This window comes from Berghia stephanieae, chromosome 7 (genome assembly GCF_034508935.2).
Source record: "Berghia stephanieae isolate SIO BIC M18660-M18661 chromosome 7, UCSD_Bste_1.3, whole genome shotgun sequence".
Lineage (NCBI taxonomy): Eukaryota > Metazoa > Mollusca > Gastropoda > Nudibranchia > Aeolidiidae > Berghia > Berghia stephanieae.
The window spans coordinates 51,019,393-51,046,017 of record NC_088366.1 but is presented as its reverse complement, the minus strand read 5'-3'; the positions used below and the strand labels follow the sequence as shown (position 1 = coordinate 51,046,017).

General features: G+C 36.3%; 1 protein-coding gene across 5 annotated transcripts in view; it reads right to left on the bottom strand.

Annotated features, from left to right (window-relative positions):
• The window catches only part of LOC144977441 (platelet glycoprotein 4-like), a 30,909-nt gene that overhangs the window by 2,756 nt on the left and 1,528 nt on the right, over positions 1 to 26,625 (bottom strand). Inside the window, exons 1-13 of one of the 5 annotated variants that reach the window (XM_078922657.1) lie at positions 22,599 to 22,926; positions 17,027 to 17,277; positions 15,885 to 16,042; positions 12,934 to 13,075; positions 11,668 to 11,871; positions 10,213 to 10,304; positions 9,241 to 9,290; positions 7,842 to 7,911; positions 7,130 to 7,314; positions 5,391 to 5,521; positions 4,531 to 4,604; positions 3,884 to 3,935; positions 2,724 to 2,885 (exon numbers count right to left, since the gene is read on the bottom strand). In XM_078922657.1, coding sequence (XP_078778783.1) covers positions 2,724 to 2,885; positions 3,884 to 3,935; positions 4,531 to 4,604; positions 5,391 to 5,521; positions 7,130 to 7,314; positions 7,842 to 7,911; positions 9,241 to 9,290; positions 10,213 to 10,304; positions 11,668 to 11,871; positions 12,934 to 13,075; positions 15,885 to 16,042; positions 17,027 to 17,143 — 1,437 coding nt within the window. In that variant the 5' untranslated portion in view covers positions 17,144 to 17,277; positions 22,599 to 22,926. Of the gene's footprint in view, positions 1 to 2,723; positions 2,886 to 3,883; positions 3,936 to 4,530; positions 4,605 to 5,390; positions 5,522 to 7,129; positions 7,315 to 7,841; positions 7,912 to 9,240; positions 9,291 to 10,212; positions 10,305 to 11,667; positions 11,872 to 12,933; positions 13,076 to 15,884; positions 16,043 to 17,026; positions 17,278 to 18,177; positions 18,354 to 21,787; positions 22,055 to 22,598; positions 22,927 to 26,625 lie in introns of those variants that run through there. The other 4 variants (XM_078922659.1, XM_078922658.1, XM_078922654.1 and 1 more) reach the window with 4 other exon arrangements.

The following is a 26,625-nucleotide window of genomic DNA, read 5'->3' as shown; positions in this document are numbered from 1 at the left end:
TTTTCTAAATGAAGATGATGTTTCATTACAGTTTCAAAATCCAAGCAAACTCTCTCTTACTCACACACTCACCTCCACACACCCCTATATTCACACCCCTACACACACACACACACACACACACACACACACACACACACACACACACACACAGGCATGAGCATAAAAGCTTGTAAAGTTGTAGAGGTATAACATTGATAGAAATGGTCTTCTATACTGTATTCTAACAGTTCTGTCCAATATTGATGTGTTTAAATTTATTACTAATGCTTTTTACATGTTTTCTATAGTTCCAATGAGTTTCTCGCCCAATTTTTCTGCCATTGTGTTGTCACCTGGACTTCTAAAATCAAACCGTGCTCATCCAGAGTGTTGTTTTTAACACAAAACACACTTAGTGAGTATACGATCCAAATGCAGAATAACTTTGAGATTTTAACGAAAACTTTTATTGTGGCTTTCAACTAATTCAACTAATTGTGATTTGTCATCTCAAATTTGTATTATGTCAAAGTGACTTAAATTAAATTAAATTGAGCTTTAATATAGCGCAATATCCACTTAACGTGCTCAAGATGCTTTACATGGGATCCCTGGCCAACAGCAACATTTAACATTTAGGACGGGACATGAAACCTGTTAGGCGATCTTACAATTTTTTTTTCAGACAGAGACAACGTTGTTAATGGCCAGATACTCATTTTACACCTGAGTATGGTGCGAGAATGCGCGTAAAGAGCCTTCTCCAAGGACTCAACTATGCGCCAAGCGAGGCTTGAACCCAGGACCCTCCGGTTCGAAAGCGAGTGTCATACCACTAGACCACAATGCAGCACTTTTACAAAATATAATGACCTGCACTTCATTTTATAATAACATACTTATTCAATGCATTTTTTAAAAAAATTAAAGCATTTATAAAAAATCTTTGAAATAAAGGACTTAATCTAAGTAAGTAAAACGGTAGAAATAAAACGAAATAATAATAATTTTGCAGTACTTAATTTTCTTTTCCCTAAAAGACCTTGTAAAATATTGATAAACGTTGTTTTAGTTAGTACCTACAACAAAAGGATAACGTTTAAGCAAAGAATGACTGCAGCAAAGATAAAAGCTTGTATGGGGGGGAAAAAAGCGTGAAAATTTAAAGCCAATCAGAAAAAGCAAGCAAGCGGCTAGATCATAAAAGCAGCATGCAGATGTATGCGGATAATAGCTGTGGAAAATAAGCGAAACGTCTGCAAGAACATACATATTTAATTTGTGAAAAATGCAGGAAAAGACATTAAAAAAAAAATTTTTTTTTTAAAGTGCATTTGCCTAACACCTGCAAAAATAAAAACTCGTCGCATAATCTTTGAGATAATCTTATCACTATTAATAGCTGTAAATAAATCAACACTTTCGTTTTTTGAGTTTCTCTTTGACTTATGAGTATTTACTTCAATAATATATAAAAAAGTTCCAAAATGTATACATAACGTGCAAATTTACCCTTAAAATCCACCTAGAATGGAAAAGAAATAAGCTATAAATATATAGGACTTATAATAACACTCGCAATAACACTTTATATCATGTTATTAAGTAAAAATAACTTAACAATTTTGATCTAAAATATATTGCTATTTATATCAGATTTTGAAATTTAAAACATTTGATTTTGGCCTTTCTTATAATTGTCTGTCAGATAGTGTAAGTGCCATGAGTACATTTGACAAAGGGTTAAACTGGAAATAAAAGATGTTTTTCGAACAGACATTCTTAGTTCAAGGCAGCAAGGTTTGAAGACAAGCAGGTAGTGGGGAAGGGTGTGGGGTGGTGGGGGTGGGGGGTGGTGGAGGTCATAGGGGGTGGATGGGATATGTAATGTAATAGACAACACGGAAAAGATGAAATTTGTGACCCATTGTCTCAAAACGGTATTATGTCTGGATGAATCAGATGATAAAAAGTCGAATGAAACTTAAACCGATCGAAAAATTAAATCTTGGTCTTTAGCACTCTAAAAAAATTATGTTTATTTTTCACAATAAAACGTATAAACTAAACCCGAGACTGATATTTTTGGCTATAAATTCAATCTTTAGTTCCTCAAACATCCCCTCATAATTCCGTTTTGAGGCCATGGATAACATTCGTGACAAGCAACAGCAATATGCATGTGACAAAAAAACTGGAATAAATCATGAACATCTTGAATTGGGACATTTAGGTAGTTACAGGTCTCAAGAACAAAACTTAAACGTTTCGGTGATAGGTTTATTCACAAAGCTAAGCTGGGCCAATAATTTGAATTCTTTTTACTCTGTTAGTCAAGCAAACAAGCTAGATTGACTAGAATTTGAAGTGACCTTTTATTTGGAGTCGTGGATAGCTTATACAGTAGAGTCACGATCTCCCCGGCCAGGTGGCGTTGTCTTACCAGTATGGTTGCGGGTTCGAGTCCCCATCGCCGCGGCGAAGTTTTCTCTGTTGTCTTCTGGCACTTTCCTACTCACTTCATTTCATGTTATTCACAGGAATATTTCTCTGTCGTTTGTCTGGATTTTAAATGATGTATTCATGTTGCTATTGTTATCGTTATCACCTGAAGAAGGGTTTTGGGTCCGAAACGTTGTGTGTTTGGTATTTTGTTCTTTTTCAAAGCTGTTATATAATAATTATTTATTGGTCATTACTTTTCTAACCCTTTTTTTTGTTGTAGCTCACACACGACTCACTGTTTCAAGGTGACTCCTCCTCCGACAGAAAAGAGCTAACGTGGTCAGGACCAAAAGACATCCTATGACAATGAGGACAATCTTGACGGCCAGCATGATCTTCATGGGCAGGAACAGTTGGTCTTGTACCATTGACGCGTGCTTGTCGTCCACAACCGAACTCTTCAAAACAAAAAAATAATAAGGTACATTATAATATTTAAAGATCTGAGCAAGTCGTGTGTATAAAAGGAGCCAGCCAGACAAAGCAAGAAAGAAAAATACAAGAAAAAAAAAAAATCCCAAAAAATCAGTCTACTTCGACTGGGGATCGAACCTCAGACCTTCTGATTACCTTAGTTTCTACATTATGTTTATAGTCAGGAGATAAGCTAGCAAATACTTTAGATATCACCATAATCATCACCATCATCATCATCATCATCATCACCATTGTTACCAACATCATCTTCATGGCATTAGTAAATTAGAGATACAATGTCTTATCTTGTCACAAAAGTCAAGCACAATTAAGCATGGTCATTGGCAGATGGGAGACAGTGATGGCTTGAGCACTTGAACATTTATAACATAGTGAAATATCCACAAAATGAGCTCTAAGCATTTTACAAGGGGTTCCTAGCCAAAAGCAACACTTAACATGTAGGACGAGACATGAATATTGTCAGACGATACTACAATATTTTTCTGACAGAGACAACGTTGTTAACGGCAGGTACTCATTTCACACTTTGATACTGTGAGAGAATGTGAGAAGAAGCCTTTTCCAAGGACTCAACTATGCGCTGCTGAGAGCAGGGACTCAAACCCTGAACCTTCCCATCCGAAAGTGAGTGTCATACCACATGACCACAGAGCTGCACAAATAGTTATAGGGAATGAAATTAGCGGAAGAGTAGCGTCCCTTGATTGGACGTCACCCATAGTCTGTGACATCACCGGCGGAAAAGTTATTAGAGAAAGAAGGTCATGTTGGTTGTGCGCATGCATCTCTCGTCCTCGCTTCCAGTGAAAGCGGCTTGAGACACTTCAAAACCAAATTGACGTTCTCTCAATAAGGCGACATCCAATCAAGGGACGCTACTCTTCCGCTAATCTCATTCCCTATAGTTAACTCTGATAAAAAGTTTTTTAAAAAGGCAAGAAATTCAAATATTTACCTCGTTTAGCCACAAAATGGGGAAGAACAGCTTTCTTAAGTTGGCTGTTTGTCTGGGGAAAAAAAAACATCACAAAATGTTTCGTGAAAAAAAATTATTCTAAGTTTCTGAATTATCAAAAATAAAAAAAAAGAGATACGTAATATCAAAATGAACATTGTATTGTCAATAAATAGATGTAGTTTCTTAAAAATCATTCATTTTTGTCTTGTTTATTTTCTTGATTTGATAAAAACTGAGTATTTACTCTTTGCTTACTGCTTGTTCCACTTTACAAATGTCCGCATATTATTTTGTATCAAACGTTTTGAAAAAAAATAAAAAATTCTTCCTTAAATCTTACAAAATATGTCTTAACTCACTCAACCCTAACACCGACTATATCCGTAGTATACACGGGGTTACTTTTACCCCATGCCTATTTATTACATTTTTCTGAGACAAATTATAGGCGTAGTATCAAAGCTAATGTTCTTCATTTTTACATGTTAATGGTAGTTGAATATAATCTATGCACATTTTCATTTTTAATACATTTTTTTTTCCAATTTTGGAAAGCGGCAAAAATCTCTAGGATTGAGTGAGTTAATAGCTTTATTTCAATAAATCAAATTAAATTTTTGAAAACAATTTTGAAGCACTCTTACCCCATTTCAGGAATTTTTTCAACATAAAAATTAATTTGTACCCGCTTGGCAACCTGCATGACCATGCCTGTCCACTGGGGAAGAAGGGAAGATGAATTACAAAACATTGTGAAAACAGGCTTTAATAAAAATTGTTGCTACTGTCCTTCCAAGTAAAGATTATTTGTAAGTAGAACAATAAAGTAGTCCTTACGGGCCATAGTGCCCATGCAGCAGGAATTTAATCCAGTTTCTATGGCACTGAAGAGACAATAGCAATTGCTTGCTACCCAGATAGCTCAGTTGGTAGAGCACTCGTGTGACAGGCAAAGGGACCAAAATCGACCCCGGGTCCAGACGAGATTTTTCTGACCCCCTGTCCACCCAGCAGGGAATGAGTAGCTGAGTCTGTTAGATTTGGCAGAAAGTACTTTGTGATAGACTATCCAATAGATAGCAAGCAATTGCTATTGTCCGTTTCTTCCTACAGAAACAGGGATAAACTCTGACTCCACAGACTCAATGGCTCGGAAAAACTCTACAACTACTTTGGGTAGGGCAAAAGTCTATTGCAAAGTACTTTATGCCATATCTATGAACCCACCAACCCCATCACTGCTGGGTGGAACGGTGGGTCAGAAAATAATCTCAACCTTGCCCAGAATCGATTGCATTTTCTTTGCATGTGAAGTGAGTGTGCTACCAACAAAGCTTTCAGAACCACAAATATATACATATATATATAGACCCCAACAGGGTTAAAACATGGCATAGTAAAAATAAAATGCTATGAAACTACAAAACGTGATTCTTTATATAAAAATAGTGTTTATTGTTTTTTTTTTACGTCTCTTGACTAAAATCTGAAAATGACAACTCACTGGCTCGACATCGACGGTGACTCTATGCTCATCCTCCACAGGTGAAAGGCCAAGGACACTATTTTGTACTTCCGGGTCAGCGTACAGAAAATGGGGGAAGGAGAAGATGAGGGGGATCATGAATCTATCGACTGAGAACAAAATAAAAAAAATTAAAGAAAGCATAGTATTATTATTAAAAATGAATAATAATTTCTTTTTTCTCATCTTAATTGAATTATTTTTCTTTCTTTAAAAGTCTATTTACAAATGTTTTTAAAATTATAAAAAAACCAAATGATTCAACTGTTGTTCAGCGCTGAAAAGTAAGAACTGGGTGCTACAATTCTCATTCATGGCTAGGAAACACAAATTTTGACATTCAGATTCAAATTCGAAAATTTGGCGTTTTAGTACCAATGCTTTATCCATTCAGCAATCTCGCCTTGCATTTTAAAAATTTTTTATTGAGCATTATATAGCGCAATATCCACTAAATATGCTCAAAGCGCTTTACAAGGGGTCCCTGGTCAACAGCAACATTTAACATGTAGAACGGAACATAACGCCTGTTAGGCGATATTATAATTTTTAGGACAAAGACAGCGCTGTTAACGGCCAGGTACTCATTTTACACCTGAGTACGGTAAGAGAAAGTGAGTAAAGAGCCTTTTCCAAGGACTCAACTATGCGCTGAGCGCGAGGCTCGAACTCAGGACCTTCCAATCCGAAAAGCGAGTGTCATACCACTAGACCACATAGCCGCACAGACCTGCCCAGTACTACTTCCTGTCTGAAGGCAAGTGTCATACTACAAGATCACACAGATTCAAAACATGAACAGATCCGACTAACATTGACTAACTCTCATGTTCAAAATAACATAACAAAATGACGGCAATCTCACCAGAATAATGAGACATACAACGAAATTCAAGCATTCAAAGAAAAACCCACTCAAAAACACTAAAACACCAATCTAAAAACTCAAAGATATTCAAATATTCATTTCTACCCCGCACTATTAAAGACTGGAATGCTCTTCCCAAATCATGTGTGAACACAACAGATTTGGACACCTTCAAGCACAGATTATCAAAATTCCTCAGCCGCATAGTTGGATTGTTTTGTTTTCATACTTTTAAAAGGTGACCCACTGTTCGAGCCTCGCGCTCAGCGCATAGTTGAGTCCTTGGAAAAGGCTCTTTACTCACTTTCTCTTACCGTACTCAGGTGTAAAATGAGTACCTGGCCGTTAACAGCGCTGTTTTTGTCCTAAAAATGCACCAACAATGGCTGCCACATACAACAACTCTCTCCGCCCTCGAATATAAATACTCAGAATTGAGTCGACTTCGAGGAACCTTCAGATCCATTGCTTAATCAGAAAAAAAATAATGGAAATAATTCACAAGGTATGAATGAATGAATGAATGAATGAATTTATATAGCGCCTAGATCCACAATGTGCTCAGAGGCGCTTTACATTGCAAATAAAACACAACAATAAATTGATAATTTAAGCATAAAATCTATCATATTGGAATAGCATTAATCAATTTGTAATTTAATTACCATGCCCTGTGTTACAAGATGAAAATTTAGGATATCTATAACATGTAGGCCTAATAGAAATGTTAAACATCAAAGGATTTTCTAAAGAGATGTGTTTTAAGTTTCTTTTTAAAGTTTTCAAATGTCGGACATTTTTTGAGGGATGAAGGCAGTAAACAATAAAAAATGGCTGCTTTTCATTCTACCTGGCAGCTGACATAGAGTTGAGTTCAACAATCCCGTAGGAAGGCAGCGAGTCCGAGGTATGCAAAAGCCTATATTGTCAGGGTTGAGGGTGGCATTCTCCATGTCGCGTCGAGATCCTGCAAAACGACGCAGCGTGATGCCCTGAGGCGACTCCACATCTTCCTTGTACACGCCTCGAATTGATCTGTGGTGGAGAATCATGGGAGATAAATCAATGTGGACACTGTCCTAAAAAAATGAATGTGTTGCTTCATACCCCCGAGAGGTACCGAATTCAATCACCCGCCGCTGTGCTGTGTGGCCTTGAGCAAGTCACTTCACCCTAGCTAATTTGCAGTGCTGCACTGCGGCTAATGCCAGGGTTATTCCACTCTTCGCTTGGAATAGACCCTTGAGGCAAATTTCAACTATGAGATGAATAACGGGAATTTTATTTAATTAATACAACTTATTATTTTTAAATATGCAATTTAATATCACTCAAAATTTCATTACAAAAAGCAGCTGTTTATTTTGCATCCTGGAACAACTATAAAAGATGTCTAACTTCTACGACATGGCACATGACCGAAGAGCTAGAGCTCAGACGGTCGCTGGTTCGGATAAGTAAGTAAGTCAGTAAGTTCTTTTGCATGTTTTAAATACAAACATAATACTGTTTTGATGAGGTGTGGATATCATATTTTCAAATCATTTCATTTCAAAACTCACCTGCACAAATCGGAAGTAAACATTGGAGATTCCTTTGCATCGAATCGGAATGGGGGACCCACTGTGCCATCTGGTCATAAAGAATTGAGAACAAAATAAATAATGTCAATATATTTTTATTATTTTTTTATTTTTTATTATTATTTTTTATTTTGAGCTTTTATATAGCGCAATATCCACTAAATATGCTCAAAGCGCTTTACAAGGGATTTCTGGCCAACAGTAACATTTAACATAATTTAGGACGGGACATGACCCCTGTTAGGCGATATTACAATCTTTTTGGACAGAGACAACGCTGTTAACGACCAGGTACTCATTTTACACCCCGAGTACGGTGAGAAAATGTGAGTAAAGAGCTTTTCCCAAGGACTCAACTAAGCGCCGAGTGAGGCTCAAACCCAGGACCTTCAGATCCAAAAGTGAGTGTGTCATACCACAAGACCACATAGCCCTATTGGAAGAAAAGGGTCCCGCTAAATCAGTTGGTAGAGCACTCACTTCACAAGAAAAGGGACTGAGATCTATCCCAGGTGCAGCCGAGAGATTTTTTTCTGACCCCCCTGTACATCCAGCAGTGATTTTGGATAGCTGGGTCTGTTAGATCTGGCGGAACGTACTTTGCGAGAGACTAGCATCCTATCCAAAGGGCAGCAGGCAATTGCTATTGTTCGTTTCATGCAACAAAAAACCCAGGATAAACTCTGGCTCCAAGGGCCTCATGGCTCTGAAGGACTACTCTTTTATCGGAAGAAGCTCAAAGTATCTTGAGAAAAGGTGTGGGGTGGGCACAAGTGACTTTAGAATTAAATTGATAGTAAATACCAATTTTTGACCTTTTGTATTGTGAGAAATTGTCTTCATTCTGTAATATAACAAATCGAAACAAACACGAAGCTTCATGTTTTTGTCAAGAAATTCATATTTTTTGCACCCAAGTTATCCTGACATAATACCGTTTAGAGACAGTGGGTCACCTTTTAAAAGTATGAAAACAAAACAATCCAACTATGCGGCTATGTGGTCTAGTGGTATGACACTCGCTTTTCGATCGGAAGGTCCTGGTTTCAAGCCTCGCTCGCCGCATAGTTGATTCCTTGGAAAAGACTCTTTACTCACATTCTCTCACCGTACTCAGGTGTAAGATGAATACCTGGCCGTGAACAACGTTGTCTGTAAAAATTGTAATATCGCCTAACAGGCGTCATGTCACATCCTACATGTTAAGCATTGCTGTTGGCCAGGGACCCCTTGTAAAGCGCTTTGAGCACGTTTAGTGGATAAAAGCTCAAGTTTTTTAAAGACTAATCCTTTACTCATGATACTTGGGGTAGAGGACCCGAATGAACAATTTCGGAACGAGTAAAGGGAAATAAATCTAAATTAATGATTTCCTCACCAGTTCCATTCACCATATTAGCCGACTCACTGGTCCAGAGGTCAACATGCCTGGATGGATAAAATAAACAACGTTTTAATATTTTGTTGTCAACTTATATATCAATTCAATTCAATTCAAAATTCTTTATTATCTGAAATATTTGTGCGTACTATTAAGATTACATAGGAGTAATAATAATAGCAACTAAGAAATAAGAAGAAAAAAAATAGAAATTAGATCTTTCTGATCTTGGAATCTAGATCAGTTCCCTATTTAAGATAATTCCCATTTGTCTTCCTTTTTCTTGGGTGTTTTAATTGTAATTCTAGAACTTTTTACTATCCCATTTTCTTCCTTTTTACTGGTGATGATATGACCTTATTGTGTTGCAAGCGCTGTAAAACCCTTAAAAACAAACAAACAAATCTAAAGTGCGCTATTTGGTCATGTGGACTGGAATGTCTATGGTTCGAGTCCTACTCTGAGTTTTGCATAGTCCAGTTCTTAGGTGCAGTGTCGCCTCTGTCTGAAAATAAAACAATGGTATTATCACCTAACAGTAGTCATGTCTCGTCCTATATGTCAAGTGTTGGCTGTTAACTTCTGATCCCTTGTAAAGCACTTTGAGCACATTTAACGGATATTGTGGATATTGCACTGTAATAAAGCTCAAGTTTGTTTGTTTTTTTTTTTTTGTTTTTTTTTCTTTTAACCCTCTCCTTACCACCAATAACAAAATTGTCACACTTGTTACGACACAATAAACATTTTTCTTATTCAGATTTATTTTGTACATCACAGACATTGAAGCATGATCTTTGTTCAATTAATAAGAACATAAAGTTGTTTTGTAGAGAGCTAGTTTGAGTTTTAAGACATCAATATTTCTGCTGGGTAAGCCTGCCATGTTGGGAAAATACAGAAAAGCATCGGTAAGGTGAGAGTGAATACATATTGTTAGGTAATATCTGTGACAAACAAACAACCAACCGTTCCCCGTTGTATCTTGTAATTCCTCCCAGCTTGTCGATATCCTTCTCTCCCGTCTCCACTGTGTACAAACCGTCATCTGTAAAGTTTTTCTGGAAATAAAATATGAACAACAATCTCACTCTATTTCAAAAACAGAAAACAAAAACTTGATATAATGCATGCATCTCTTTAAAAAAAAATTATTATTATTTCAGTTATAAAACTTATTCATCTCCTTTTTTTTTGGTAATAGCCACTTAATTAGAGATTCCAAAAGACAGTGACACAAATAATGATAATTTCATTAATTGTTTGGGTTTTCCCCACGCTTCCACCTTTTTTTAGTCATTTTTTTGTTTTTGTTTTCTGGGTTATTAAAAAAATTTTGTTGTTGTGGTTTTGACCAGTTCTTGAGGGAGCTCATACAATAAGCAAACCTAATATCCATAATTTTAACATTAATTTATTTATACAAATATTTGAACTTAAATGATTCAGAATAGTTGAAGTAAGATTCAATTTGCTGTCCTTGAGTGACAAAGGTCTGCCAGTAAAAAGTTATAAATTAAAACAAAGTCAAATTATACAAAACCAAATGACTACCATTTAATTTTTTTTTCTTTTATTTATTGCTGGATGAAGAAAAGTATGAGTCCACACCGCCTTCAGTACATGACAACCAGCTGATCGGGTAATTCCCAGTTCGTGAGCACAAATAAAGCACTTTGAGCACTTTCAGTGGATATTGAGCTTTTTAAAAGCTCAAGTTTTTAACAAATTTTAATAATATTTTGACACAGAAATGCGTGGAACAGGTTGTATTATAAAATCAAATGCGGTTTTAACTCCTTTGTGTCAACATTTCTCTGGACGACCCTAAATAATTTCCACTGGTCAGCATGTCTTAAAGAATGCTATGGCATGACTCCAAAAACACCTCTTGTCAGGAATTTGCTCTCAACTGAAATTGCTTTTAAGGAGAAGAAGAAGAAGAAGAAGAAGAAGAAGAAGAAGAAGAAGAAGAAGAAGAAGAAGAAGAAGAAGAAGAAGAAGAAGAAGAAGAAGAAGAAGAAGAAGAAGAAGAAGAAGAAGAAGAAGAAGAAGAAGAAGGAGAGAGGAGGAGGAGGAGGAGGAGGAGGAGGAGGAGGAGGAGGAGGAGGAGGAGGAGGAGAAGAAGAAGAAGAAGAAGAAGAAGAAGAAGAAGAAGAAGAAGAAGAAGAAGAAGAAGAAGAAGAAGACAATGATTTTTGTAGGCAAAGAGGATGAGAAGGGGGAGATGCAGAATGAGGAGGAGGAGGATGACGAATGGGAAAACAAAATAAATGAAAGGACAAAAAATAAGCGTTAAAAAATCAAAAAAGCAAAATAGATTTTCTAACCAATATAGTCTTTTGCATATATTTTGTCTAACGTTAAGAGCAATTTTTTTTTTTAGTTATGATGATGCAAACATGTTTTGTTTTATTTACTTACCCGAATGAAAAATCCGACCTGGGTTTCGTTGAACCATAACGGTATAATTTTGTTGAGCATAACAAGGGTCGGATCGTCGTATCCAAACAACAACTCATGGACTGTTCTGTTTGTAAACATCCCGTCCGCCCCACTGGCTGCAATGACCAATGAAAGGAGACCTCGTATCTTGGGTGGCAGCCATTGAATGGCCTGGGCTACCGTCTGAAACCATAAAGGAGAGGAAGGAAGGGGGAAATTAAACTAGAAGGTCAATAATATCCATGGAAAGAGTCTCGTCTTGTCACAAGCATGGTCAACGGTCACATGGGTGACACTGATCATAACAATGAAATGATACCTAAATTCTTGGGTTGTAGTCTTTGAATAGCCTGGGCTACTGTCTAAAATCAGGAAAGAAAGACGGAAGGAGGAAATTAAACTGGAAGGTTAATAATATCCATGTCTCGTCTTGTCGCAAGCGACAAGCAATGTTAAGCATGGTTACATGGGTGACATTGATCATAACAATGAAAGGAGACCTCGTATCTTGGGTGGCAGCCTGGGTTACTGTCTGAAATCAAGAAGGAAAAAGAAGGAAGAAAAATGGAAGGAGAAATTTACACTCGAGGATCAATAATTGAATGTAAAGCGCTTTGAGCATTTTTAGTAGATCTTTCTTTATATAAATGCTTAGGTATTTTTGTAGTACATGCCATACACCCGAATCAGTCAGCCCTAGAGATTGTGAGTATTTATCACAATATTTTGACGCATTGGTGTCGGATTGATGACGCTATGCATTTTTTTTCAATCGCCTTTTAAAATTGTGAATGATGCTCGAGATCTGTGGGGCTGATTGCTTCGGGTGATGGGCAAGTATCTAAGACTTGTGCGGCTATATGGTCATGTGGTATGACACTCACTTTCGGGTCGGAAGAAGCTGTGTTCGAGCCTCATTCAGCGCATAGTTGATTCCTTGGATAAGGCTCTTTACTCATTATCTCACTGCGTTCAGGTGTAAAATGAGTTCCTGGCCGATAACAGCGTTGTCTCTGTCCGAAAAAAAAAAAATATTGTAATATCACCTAACAGGCATCATGTCCCGTCCTACATGTTAAGTGTTGCTGTTGGCCAGGGACCCCTTGTAAAGTGCTTTGGGCATGTTTAGTGGATATTGCGCTATATAAGAATTCATTTTTTTTTCATATAAAGACATCGATAGATTCATCCCATCCTGAATATAATACCATTTTGAGGTGATCGGTCATATAAACAATAACTCACCGCCATCAGAGGGTTGATGGTTAAAATCTTATCCGTCTCAGGCCCTATGGATTTCTCCCGGATGAAATGGAACGTCCTGTTCTGTCTGTAGGAGACGGTGCCGTTCTTATTCCACACGATATCAAACTTCTCTCGACGCTCCCTGGTGGAATAAAAACAGGAAATTAAGTAACAAAGAAGCAACAACAAAAAAACAAAAACAAAAAAAAAAAAACAAACAAAAAAAAAAAAAAAAAAAAAAAAGGAAATGAAAGAATAAAATATGTAATCAAAAATATTTTTTAATGATGAATAAATAGATAATTTATGAAAAAACAAAACAAAAGTAAACTAATGAAATGGCGGCAAATTTTAGATATCTCTCATACAGGGGGCAGGGTGGCTCAGTGGGACGGTCTTTGCTGCATACCCGAAAGGTACCGAGTTCAATCACCTGCCGCTGCACGGTGTGACCTTGAGCAACTCACCTCGCCCTAGCTCAATTTGCAGCGCTGCACTGTAGCTGACGGCTGGGTTCTTCCAGTCTTCCCTAGGAATAAACCCTAGAGACAAATTTCCTCTATGGGATGAATAAAGGGAATTTTAATACTTTTTTATTATTTATTCCTAAGGGTTTTTTTTGTGTTTTTTTTCTTAAGCGTGGTGAAATAATGTAAACATTTCTCTCATAGAGAATTGGCAAACCTATCTACAAGAAAAAAGATATTAGGAAAGAAATCGAGTACAATGAAGGCTATATAATCCTGATCAAGGGACAGCATGTACCCAATCACGGACACAGGTGTCTCAAAAGCTGGTAGAAGGAAAGAGCTGCTTTAATACTTAATATTTCTTAAGCAGAAAGTTGCAAAAGTACTTAAAAAAAAAAAAAAAAAACATCTAAAAAATCAAAGACTTTTCTGTATCAGTGGTTTGAAAGGTAGCATCAATTTAATGGTTTAGAGCAGGGGTACCAAGCCTTTTCATTCTACAAAATGGAAATATCCACCTGGTGTAACTGTATTTACTTTGCAAAGTCTCTTTCAGTAGAATTTAATGTAATATTATAACTAATCTTCATCTTCTTCTTCTTCTTCTTCTTCTTCTTCTTCTTCTTCTTCTTCTTCTTCTTCTTCTTCTCTTCTCTTCTTCTTCTTCTTTCTTCTTCTTCTTCTTCTTCTTCTTCTTCTTCTTCTTCTTCTTCTTCTTCTCTCTTCTTCTTCTTCTTCTTCTCTTCTTCTTTCTTCTTCTTCTTCTCTCTTCTTCTTCTTCTTCTTCTTCTTCTTCTTCTTCTTCTCTTCTTCTTCTTCTTCTTCTTCTTCTTCTTCTTCTTCTTCTTCTCTTCTTCTTCTTCTTCTTCTTTCTTCTTCTTCTTCTTTCTTCTTCTTTCTTCTTCTTCCTTCTTCTTCTTCTTCTTCTTCTTCTTCTTCTTCTTCTTCTTCTTTTCTTCTTCTCTTCTTCTTCTTTCTTCTTCTTCTTCTTCTTCTTCTTCTTTCTTTCTTTCTTCTTCTTCTTCTTCTTCTTCTTTCTTCTTCTCTTCTTCTTTCTTTCTTCTTCTTCTTCTCTTCTTCTTCTTCTTCTTCTTCTCTTCTTCTCTCTTCTTCTTTCTTCTTCTTCTTTCTTCTTCTCTTCTCTTCTTCTTCTTCTTCTCTTTCTTCTCTTTCTTCTTCTTCTTCTTCTCTTCTTTCTTCTTCTTCTTCTCTTCTTTCTTCTCTTCTTCTTCTTCTTCTTTCTTCTTCTTCTTCTTCTTCTTCTTCTTCTCTTCTTCTTCTTCTTCTTCTTCTTTTCTTCTTCTCTTCTTCTTCTTCTTCTCTTCTCTCTTCTTCTTCTCTCTTCTTCTCTTCTTCTTTCTTCTTCTTCTTCTTCTTCTTCTTCTCTTTCTTCTTTCTTCTTCTTCTTTCTTCTTTTCTTCTTCTTTCTTTCTTCTTCTTCTTTCTTCTTCTTCTTCTTCTTCTTTCTTCTTCTTCTTCTTCTTCTTCTTCTTCTTCTTCTTCTTCTTTCTTCTTCTTCTTCTTCTTCTTTCTTCTTCTTCTTTTCTTCTTCTTCTTCTTCTTCTTCTTCTTCTTTCTTCTTCTTTTCTTCTTTCTTCTTCTCTTCTTCTTCTTCTTCTTCTTTCTTCTTCTCTTCTTCTTTTCTTCTTCTTCTTCTTCTTCTTCTTCTCTTCTTCTTCTTCTTCTTCTTCTTCTTCTTCTTCTTCTTCTTCTTCTTCTTCTTCTTCTTCTTCTTCTTCTTTTCTTCTTTTTCTTCTTCTTCTTCTTCTTCTTCTTCTCTTCTTCTTCTTCTTCTTTCTTCTTCTTCTTCTTCTTCTTCTTCTTTCTTCTTCTTCTTCTTCTTTCTTCTCTTCTTCTTCTTCTTCTCTTCTTTTCTTCTTTCTTTCTTCTTCTTTTCTTTCTTTTTCTTCTTCTTCTTTTACTTCTTCTTTCTATCTTCTCTTATTCTTCTTTATCTTTTTTTCTTCATTCATTCATTCTTTCTTCTTATCTTCTTCTTCTTCATCATCTTCTTATTATTATTTATTTCTATCTATTTTCTTCATCTATTATTTATATTCATTCATTATTATTATTTTATTATTATTATTATTATTATTATTATTATTATTATCATTATTATTATCATATACACATACACGCAATGAATGCACACTACAACATGTCACTACACATCAACACTGATCACCGCTAAATCAACAACAAAACGGAAGTAAGGACGCAAGAACATCAACATTGAACCCCGGAATGGAATAAAATAATTCTACGAACATAATATGCCGACAAGAAACCACAGAAACATGTGTTTCGGCCATAAATAAGTGAGCGACTCCATTTAAATTTTATATATATATATATATATATATATATATATATTATATATATATATATATATATATATATATATATATATATATATATATATATATAAATATATATATATAATATATATATATGAATAAATATGAATCTGTCATGTACCTATAAGTGTAAGGCCCCCTCTGTATGACATAAGGCTTCTCCCCATTCAAAACTTCCTCCACATTCTCCACATTGAACATCCAGAACTGCATGTACACTGGGATTGGGATGTCTTGCCAGACGTCATACGTCTCACTCGTGTTGGAAATTATCACTTTCTGGGGAAAAAAATAAAATAAACACTCAGTTGCTAGGAAACGCAAAGGTACCAAGATCGATTCCGGATGCAGTCGAGATTGTTTCTGACCCCCCCCCCCCCCCCCCCCTTGTCAGCAGTGAATGGGTAGCTGAGTCTATGTTAGATTTGGTGGAAAGTATTTTGCGATAGACTAGCGTCCTATCCAAAGGATAACAAGCAATTGCTATTGTCCGTTTCATGCTATAGAAACTGGGATAAACTCCGGCTCCATGGGCAGGATGGGTTTGAAAGACTCTATGTAAGAGTCATCTCGCTGACACAACTTTAACACCACAACAATCTTGACCTAAACAGGAAATTAGGATCTTCAGTATTGTACGCATAAGAAAAAAAAATAAAATAAAAAAAATAAATTTAAAAAACAAACGCTCATTGAATATCTCTTAGCTGTATAAATATATTAAGTCAGAAAAGTTGAGAGGAGCAGGCACTGATGTTGATAGCAACAAAAAATAAAGTGAGTTGAAAAGTGCCACAAGATGATAGAAAACAATATATTTTCTGGCTGAATTGGGGAGTCGAAACCACAACCCGTTACAGCACCTCCCCTTGGCTATGAGAGGGATGCTCTACAATCGATGGCAGCCACCACAAAAGTTTTTTTTTATCTATTGTCTTCTGGCACTTTTAAACTGACTTTAACCCTCTCCTTACCAACCATTTTCAGAATTTTCCCCAATATTTCACGCCCACTCAACACAAAAACAGTTTATTCTTACTCAACCAGGAAAGCAACAAATACATTCTATGCATTATATTGATCAGCAACATTTACTCTACAACACAGTGTCACGTTTTTATAGCTATAGTCAAACATTTTTCTTTAAATTGTGTGATTTACAAAAGAAATCTGAATGATAAAAGTGCTGGTTGTAACTTAATGAATGTGACGATTTTCCTATGGTTGGTAAGGAGATGGTTAAATCTATTTCAGGAATTGTACCTTTTTGATTTCCTCCCGAATGACATAATCCACGACAGGAAAAAGAATCCCTCCAATTATTGCCATTCCAGCCCCCACCACGAAGAAGGCTACATATTTCTTGGTGCAGCCCCTCATCTTGCCTGTCTTACACTGCTTACCATGCTCTGGACAGAGAAATAGATAATAAACAAAATCATTTAAAGCGTATGGTAAAAAAAAATATCCAAAACAAAAAGAAAATGTTCAAAGGTTCACCCTACTTTCAGAAACTCAGCGACTCAAACACAGCTGGGGAGACTAATTTTTATTTATTTATTTATTTATTTTAAAATCTTGAGTGCACCTGGGACTAATACTGGTCCTTACATGTGAGACGTGAGTGCTCTACCAACTGAGCTATCGGGACCCCAAAGGAGATGAAAGATATTTCTTGAAACAGAGAACACAAGAAGATCCAATAATAATTCATCTTTGTGTCTTGTCTTAAAATCTAAAAACAAGCACAGGACAACCAAAACATGACAGTTGGCAGTTTACAAGTAAGATAAGAGAAGATAAAATACACTATATTGATCCTTTATGGAAATTATGATTTAGTATCACACGAAAAAGACATTTCCACATCCTGGTCCTGCATTCATTCATTCAAAAAGGCTTAAAATAAAATTGACAACTAAACAACAAGCAGTCTAACATAATTTATTTGTGACTAAATAAATTTCTGAATATTATTCGTTTTAATTAATTAATTAATTAATTAGAGAATTTAACTTGTATCCTTTATTATTGCTAATTAAATCTAGAATTTCTGTGGGGAAACAGATCTCAAACTTTAAAGGAGGTAAAAAAATATACATATTTAGTTTGCTTATTACATATGAAATTGGAATTATTTATTTATGGAGAAAAAAAATACCTTAAAAAAATTATAATATAATTTATCTAATAAATATAATACTTGTAACATAAATAATAACATATTACATTATATTATATATACCGACTTTTGTTCCCTTTTTTTTTTTTAAAAGGGAGAAGAGGGGGGGGGGGGGGGGGGGAGAAACTATTGTCAAGACCTAAGTAAAACAGACATGAAATGTCAGACAGACAGCTGTGTCAAGTAAGAAATTAAAATAGTGTAAATTTAAAAACCAAACGTAAATTCTTACCTAGAGATTTGACATAACTAACTTCACCGTTAATTGATAATGTATTCTGCATCCTACGTTTACAACAGCTTCTTTGCTATTCTTCTACAATTCTAATTTATGTCGTCGCTTGTATAATGAATTGAATCATCAAAGCGAATCAAAGCTTCACATTCTTATCACATCAATATTTCAAAATCATTTTAAACTTAACTAAAAGACAGGATCTCTATTTTTAAGTCTATCGGAGACGAAAAGAGATTTTTAAAAATCTTCTCAACGTCATAAGAAAAATCGCACTTTTAAAAAATGTTGATGATTCAAATCTCTGCAAAATTCCACCCCACAGACAAGCACTAACCTACCATATCGACAATGACCCCCTTGATTAGGAGTCAAGTTTTCATTATGGTTTTCAAATGCTGCGACATAAATTTGAGTATCAAAAGGATAAGGACTGGTTCATTGAACTAAAATGCCAAGAGTCTAACCATAAAATAGAAATGTTAGAAAAAAAAAAAAACAATACTTATGCACCCTAACGCAAAAACAACTATCGAATATAAAACTATATACAATATACAGTATATATAAATCACTATCCTATCCTAAACACTAAATTTTCCTTGAATAATTTACTACTCACATTCAATACATTATCTGGGACATTACACCACCCATTAAGATAAGGTCTACATTAACCCATAGGTCAGACATCCTGTGGTCATTGGTCAGTATAATATTATCTACTGCGGTCACTATACCTTGGTCATTTCATTAATAATAATAATCATATTATAAATGCATACCATGAGGAGATATGTAACAATGAAACAATGCAAAACAAATCACACACAAACATATACATAAACTCGCACACACACACACACACACACACACACACCAACACAAATACACACACACATACAAACATACAAACACTCACTCTTCCATACACAAACACTGACATTTAACTCTTATAACCTTTGGGGTCAGGGTCAAATAGATTTATTAACACAATCACCATTTGGATGGTTATAAAATCAAATAGGCTGTCATAACACCTTGTCAGTTTATCATTATCATTATCATACCGTTTGTAATCATGATCAATATCACTGTGTTCTGAAAAAACACATTTTAAAAATTATGGTCAGATAACCCCTTTTTCAAACCTTAATCAAGCAAAACAATTCCCATTTTTTTGTCAAAAACTTTCCAAGCCTGGAACTTCATTGCTGACGTCACAGGTTTGAAAGTTTTTGACAAGATGAGGGTCACTTTAATCGATCAAAATTATTTGGACAAGTTTTCTCACCACAATTTTTGTCATGTGTTTTTATCAGAGTTCAGCAGAAAACAATTATTTTAATGTGTTATCATTACAAGGACAAATAGATTAAAGTCTAAAGGCTACGTTTTCTAAATATTTATCTAACTTTGCAATGATGAAAAACAAAAACAAAAATAAATATGCAAAAAACAAAACAAAGAAAAACAAAAACAAAAACAGAAAATAACCAAAAATACAACAATAACAAACAATTCATTCTTCATATACAATACAACTTTTGATCTGAGAATAAATAGCAAGAATACTCCTTTCCTAAAAAATTGAAAGCTTTCAGAATCCCAGCCCTACCCATTCATAAATAAAAGTGCTCTAATTGTGTGGGTGTCAGGTGGGGGGGGGGGGGGGGGGGGGGGGGGGGGATGAGGTAGTCAGTGTTAAGACATGCATACAAGAAAGAGTGATAATGGGGAGAGGCTTCGGATGGGAATAAAATATTGTTCGTATCTGAAGCCTCTCCATATAATCACTCTTTTGTTTATATTTTCACGTTCCCAGACTTCAGGCAGCCCCCACCACCACTCTCTAAGGCATTGTACTGTGACCTGGAAGATCCCTGCTTCAAGCATTTTCATTTTTTTTTTCCTCGGGCAAGATCTTTAACCCCAAAATTTGATCATCTTGGACAAAATGAATGATTTCTATTGACATCAGATATTTGTTTGGTGAGTTATCTATATTACTAATATAGGAAAAACACATATAGAAAAACCACTCAAAAACACTAAAACACCAATCCACAAACTTAAAAAACATCTTAAAATATTCATTTGCAGTCCGCACTATCAAAGACTGGAATGCTCTTCCCGAATCATGTGTGAACACAACAGATTTGGACACCTTCAAGCAAAGATTATCAAAATTCTTCAGCCTAAACTCCAACAATGGCTACTGTTACATTCAACAACTCTCTCCGCCCTCGAATACAAATACTCAGAATTGAGTCGACTTCGAGTAACATTCAACTTTCAAATCTCACTTAAAGTTTTATCTTTTTACGTCATAAGTTGCAATACTATTATCATATTTTGTTGTTGTTAAATTTTAATTCATATCACTTTTCCATCAACGCTTGTCTTACCGTAATATATGTTTTGTTTCATATCATTGTAAAGTGCTTAGAGCCTGTGACAACTGGGTGAAGTGCTATATAAATGTGGCTATGTGGTCTAGTGGTATGATACTCACTTTCAGATCAGAAGGTCCCTGGTTCTAGCCTCGCACTCGGCGCATAGTTGAGTCCTTGGAAAAGGCTCTTTACTAACATTCTCTCACCGTACTCAGGTGTAAAATGAGTACCTGCCCATTAACAGCGTTGTCTTTGTCCGAAAAATTATTATATCGCCTAACCGGCGTGATGTCCCGTGCGTCCTACATTTAATGTTACGTTGACCAGGGACCCTTTGTAAAGCGATTTGAGCACATTTAGTGCATATTGCGCTATATAAAGCTCAATTTAAAAAAAAAAAAATTTAAATGCCATTTATTATCTATTATTATTCAGATTCCTTCAAGGAAAAGCACCTGAAGGCACCTGATGTGTATGGGATGGCATCATTTTGTTATTTATTTCATTGACATGTATTGAGCCTTTATTGAGCTTTTATATAGAGCAATACCCACTAAACATGCTCAAAGCGCTTAACAATGGGTCCCATTGCAACAGCAACACTTAACATGTAGGACGTGACATGAGGCCTGTTAGGCTATATTACAATTTTTTTCGGACAGAGACAACGCTGTTAACGGTCAGGTACTCATTTTACACCTGAGGATATGAGTAAAGAGCCTTTTCCAACGACTCAACTATGCACTGAATATTAAATAATGTAATCTTTTGAAAAGGGAAATTTTATAGATAGAACGAAGTTGATGACACTCAGGTCTTTGTTACTGGGTTATTTTTGTCATTCATGTTTATGAGTAGTTCTCACTAAACTGTATCAACCAGACTGTAAACGGTAAACGTTGATGGTTACACATAGTTTTGTGTGTTGGTATGTTATACTTCCGGATGGCAATGATGTGAGTTTCTTAGCCAAGCGCACAGAATCTACACAGATTTGACCCCGGGGTTCAGTTGTCCGTGTTGGCTCATGACTTAGTATATATATCACTTTCGTGGAAACAATGCTGCCGTTTTATTATAGAACACAGTATGTGTTATTTGGTTAAGATTACATACTGTGTTTTTTAAAACAATGACAGAATGGACAAGCTGTGGTAAGCGTTTGTCAGGCTTTACCGCTTTATGAGAAACGTCAAAGAGTTTCACTCTACCTTTATAATTAGCAACAAAAGTGACTTGTTTTCTCCCTTTAACATTTATATACAAATTAAAATGTAGAAAAACAATTTCATGTGGAAAAACCTCTCTCGATTAACAGTAACAGTAAGTCCCACAAAATTTATGAGAAAGATCACTTTTTATAATGAAAGAAGGAAACTGCATAGAAGACTCAATGATCGAGTCCAGTCCATGGTGTTAATTTTTAGTGTAATGAAATTCAACTTAAGTTTAAGTTTAAAAATGAAAAAAGAAGTGAACTGCATTGATGAAGCTCATGATCGGAGATCGTCATGGTGTATTTTAGTGTACATGAAATTCAACTAAAATGAGTTTCTTTGATTAGAGACAGAGTGAAACAAGACACAAGATTAGATCTGCATTGATGATATCTCTGGATATGGAAGACTCTTTTAACATCACTGAATAATAGTCTATGAATGATTCTCTTCTGCCAATTCAGAGACAGGTCAAGTACAAAAGATTAGATATCTAATTTGGAATGAGTCTGGTCAGTAACTAGACTAGACCAGGATATGACTATGATTATGATGATAGGAGGAGAGAGTGAGAGGAGCAAGTTAAGGGCCAATATTATTGAGGGCACATCCCCAGTATTCTTGTTCGAGGAGGGGGTTGGGGGAACGTTTGTTATAATGTTCTAGTAGGGGGTTTGGGGAGACTTTTTATTTCAAAGTTTCCCCCCTCCCAAACCCCCTACTAAGTTAGAACGTTATAAAAAAAAAACAAGAATACTGGGGATGTAGAATAGGAGTATGAGTATGAGAGTAGCTTTCGGAAGACCTCCCTTATTGAGGTAGGCGATGGCGGAGGCAGGACTAAAACTCAAAACATGAGAATGAGAATCAGAACACTTTCGATTTCGAGATACTGATCAGTGACAGTGTGAGAGCCATCTTTTAAAAAAACTGAAAAGCAGTCAGTCGATTTCTATAAGAGGTAGATGAATACTTCGTCTGATGTGAAATTTAAATTTAAACTTAAGCAATACAAATGTTATTGTTATCTCCAGAATAAAGTGGAAACGATAGCGACGGCGATAAGATAAGGAACGAACTCAGGACTTCTCTGCTTGTTTACTGCTTGTGCTATAAATTACGAGTGACTTCCCTTGTCCCGTCACGAGGGTAAACAACAAGTGGGTGTATTTCCGTCTCACTTCCAGTAACCATGAAATACGCTCAGAGATCTTTTTCTTGGAATATCACGAGACAAGCCATGTACGAAAATTCTCCAACCAAACACTTTTCCGCTATCTTATCTTGCTCTATGCATTCACAGTCAATGAATCATTGTAAAAAAAAATATTTGACAGGTCATGTTGACATTGCTATTTTGGTACTATATCGAGGAGTGTTATTTCCATTTCATAACTACAGTGCTCAGTCCATTCAGTCCATTCACTTGTCAGGCGACTTTTTTTAAGCATACAAGCTCTCAATTAATCAACGATGTACCATCATCGCCTTCTCCTCCCCCCCCCCCCCCCCCCCTCCTCCTCCTCCTCCTCCTCCTCCTCCTCCTCCTCCTCCTCCTCCTCCCCACCTTCCTCTTCCTCCCTATTACTCCAACTCCTCCCCCTCCTTCTGCTCCTCCTCCTCCTCCTCCTCCTCCTCCTCTTCCTCCTCATCATCATCATCATCATCATCATCATCGTCATCATCACCATCATCATCATCATCATCATCATCATCATCATCATCATCATCATCATCATCTTCATCATCATCATCATGATGATGATGTTCATCATCATCATCATCATCATCATCATCATCATCATCATCATCATCACCATCATCATTATCACCATCATCATCATCATCATAATCATCATCATCAGCAGCAGCATCAGTAGCAACAACAGAATCAGCAGAATCAACTTTAGCACCACCACCACAACAGTCATCATCATTGTTACTTTATTATTCTTTGCAATCGCGTCACGGTGGCCATGACGTTTGTTAACTACTCACCCTTGTATGGCGCTCGTCTTCGGACCGACAGGTCCTTGGTTCGAATCGTTGGCGGCGCAGAATTAAGTCATTGGAAAAGGCTTTCTTTTACATTGTCTCAACGCACTCAGGTGTAAAATGTGTACATTGTCGGTAATAGCATTATAATAAATAATAATAATGGTATAGATTTATAGTGCGCCAAACATCCCTTCATCAGGAGGGCTCTGGGCGCATAACAAAGATTAACTTAATAATGAAGCCCTAACACAGTACACGAACAACGCTAATTATACACATAATCAAAAGAAAGCCTGTCGGAATAAGAATGTCTTCAATCGACGCTTGAATTCCTCTAGTGAAGACGAAGAACGTATCTCTAGTGGTAGTAAATTCCACAACCTTGGACCAGAATGCTGAAAGGCGCGTTCACCAGCCTTCACTCGACAGCGGGGTGTTTTCAATTTGAGGTCGTTCGTTGATCGAAGCGATCGCTGTGGGTTATACCGTTCAACGAGGTTTGAGAGATATGCTGGTGACGAGCCCTCCAGGCATTTGAAAACGATAGTTGAAGATTTATATTTAATCCGCTGGTCCACTGGCAGCCAATGCAGCTGCTGTAGTAATTCGGGAGCTGCAGTTTTTCTGTCTTTCTGTAGTACAACGCGGGCTGCCATGTTCTGTATTTTCTGGAGTTGTGTTATTTTGTCCTTTGTTAGACCAACAAACAGTGCATTGCAGTAGTCCATTTTCGGGAATATCAAAGATGTTACCAATTTGTTGCAAGTTTCCCTATTAATAAATGGTCTGATTGTTCTGATATTTCTTAGAATGCAGATAGCACTTGTTCTCACATTGTTAATATGTTTGTTCATAGACAGATCACTCTCCAGGGTGATGCCGAGATTTTTTGCTGATGTTGTGAGGTGTATTTTATCATTATCGTTGATTGTCAGTGCCAGTGTAAATGGATCTGTCTTATTATTTGAACTAGCAATGAATAAGGCTTCTGTCTTGTCGCCATTTAATTTTAATCTATTTGCAGACATCCATCTCATCACATGGTTGATGCATTGTTCGTAAACAGTTATCTTTGAAACTATATCGGATTGCAAACACATGCTATATATCTGGGTATCGTCGGCGTACATATGGTAAGCGAGAGAATGTTGCTCTAAGATTCTCACAACAGGGGAAGTGTAAAGTACAAAAAGGACTGGACCTAAAACGGATCCTTGAGGTACACCAAAATGAAGGTCACGCTCTGACGAAGTTACTTCCCCAATTAAAACTGATTGAGTTCTTTGAGTAAGATATGATGCAAACCAGTTTAGAGCAGTGCCCGATATGCCGAAAGTAACTTGTAGCCTTCGAAGTAGTATGGCATGGTCGATGGTGTCAAAGGCCGCCGAAAGATCGAGAAGACTAAGGATGGTGGTTTTTTCCTTGATCAATAATTTGCAGCAAGTCATTTGTGATTCTCATCAATGCTGTTTCTGTGCTATGATTTTGCCGATAGGCCGATTGAAAGCACTCATCGAGGTTATTATGTTTCACGTGACAAGAAAGTTGTTTTAGTACAATCTTTTCTAGAATTTTGGAAATGAATGGTAGATTTGATACAGGCCTAAAGTTTTTAAAATTATCACTGTCAAGTCCCGCTTTCTTCAACAATGGCTTCACTAATGCTTTCTTGAAGCTTTCTGGAACAACTCCCTCCCTTAATGATTGATTAATCAATTCAGTGATGTAAGGTGCAAGTTCATCAATACACTCCTTCAAAAGGGATGTTGGTAAAGGGTCGAGCCTACATGATTTGCTCGGACTAGAGAGAATCGTTTTCTTTGTGTCATTTATTGAAATTTCTTTGAAAGATGTTAAGGGTTCACCATAAAAAGAGGTATATTCTGCTTCTGTTTCTTCTGTGTCAAGTTCACTCCGTATCGTTGTTATTTTATTCATGAAATACTCTACAAAGCAGTCCGCGAGTTGCTTGTCGTCAGTGTGGTGTGGCAGGCTTGTTTTTATCTCTTTGCCTAGAAGCTTATTTGAGATTTTATAAAACTCCTTCGGACTTTTTATGTTATCAACTTTATCAAGATAGTAGATACGCTTTGCCTTAATTGTCGCCTCTTTGAGTCTATGTTTGAATGATATGTAAGTTTCCTTATCAATTGTCAGGCCAGATTTTTTCCATTTCTTCTCCGCTTTTCTTTTCTCTTTCTTTATACGTTTTACCTCCAAATTGTACCATGGTGATTCTTTTCTGATGTTCACAGATCTTGTTGTGAGAGGTGCGTGCTTATCCATAACACTAATAACTGTTTTATCAAAATTGTCACCAGTCACTTCTTTCTCACAATGTGTAGTTAGAGAGTGAGAGAGGTCCGCTTTAAATAGTTCTATGTCAATTTTCTTCAAATCTCTCGAAACAACTATTTTTTTTGTTTTTGTGTCGTGTACTGTCCCCCCTCTGATGCCAAAAGATATTAAATGATGGTCTGAAATGCAAAGATCATCTACATTGATAGGTGTCGCTAGTTGCATGTCAACGCTGGTCAATACCCAGTCAATAATGTGTCCACACCGATGTGTCTTTTCATTGACATGCTGTGTCATGTGATGAGACGAAAGTAGTTTATTTATTTTTCTTATATCCGGTGTGTCTCGATCAAAGTGTAAGTTGAAATCTCCAACAATAATATTTTTCTTTGACTTCATGTCAAGGCGAAGAAGGAAGTCCTCGAATTCATCAATAAATAGTGATGTTTTTAATCTATTTTTTGCACTGGGTGGTGGCCTATATATTGAATGAAGCTTGACTGAGTCATGTTTAAAATCAATGACCATTCCTA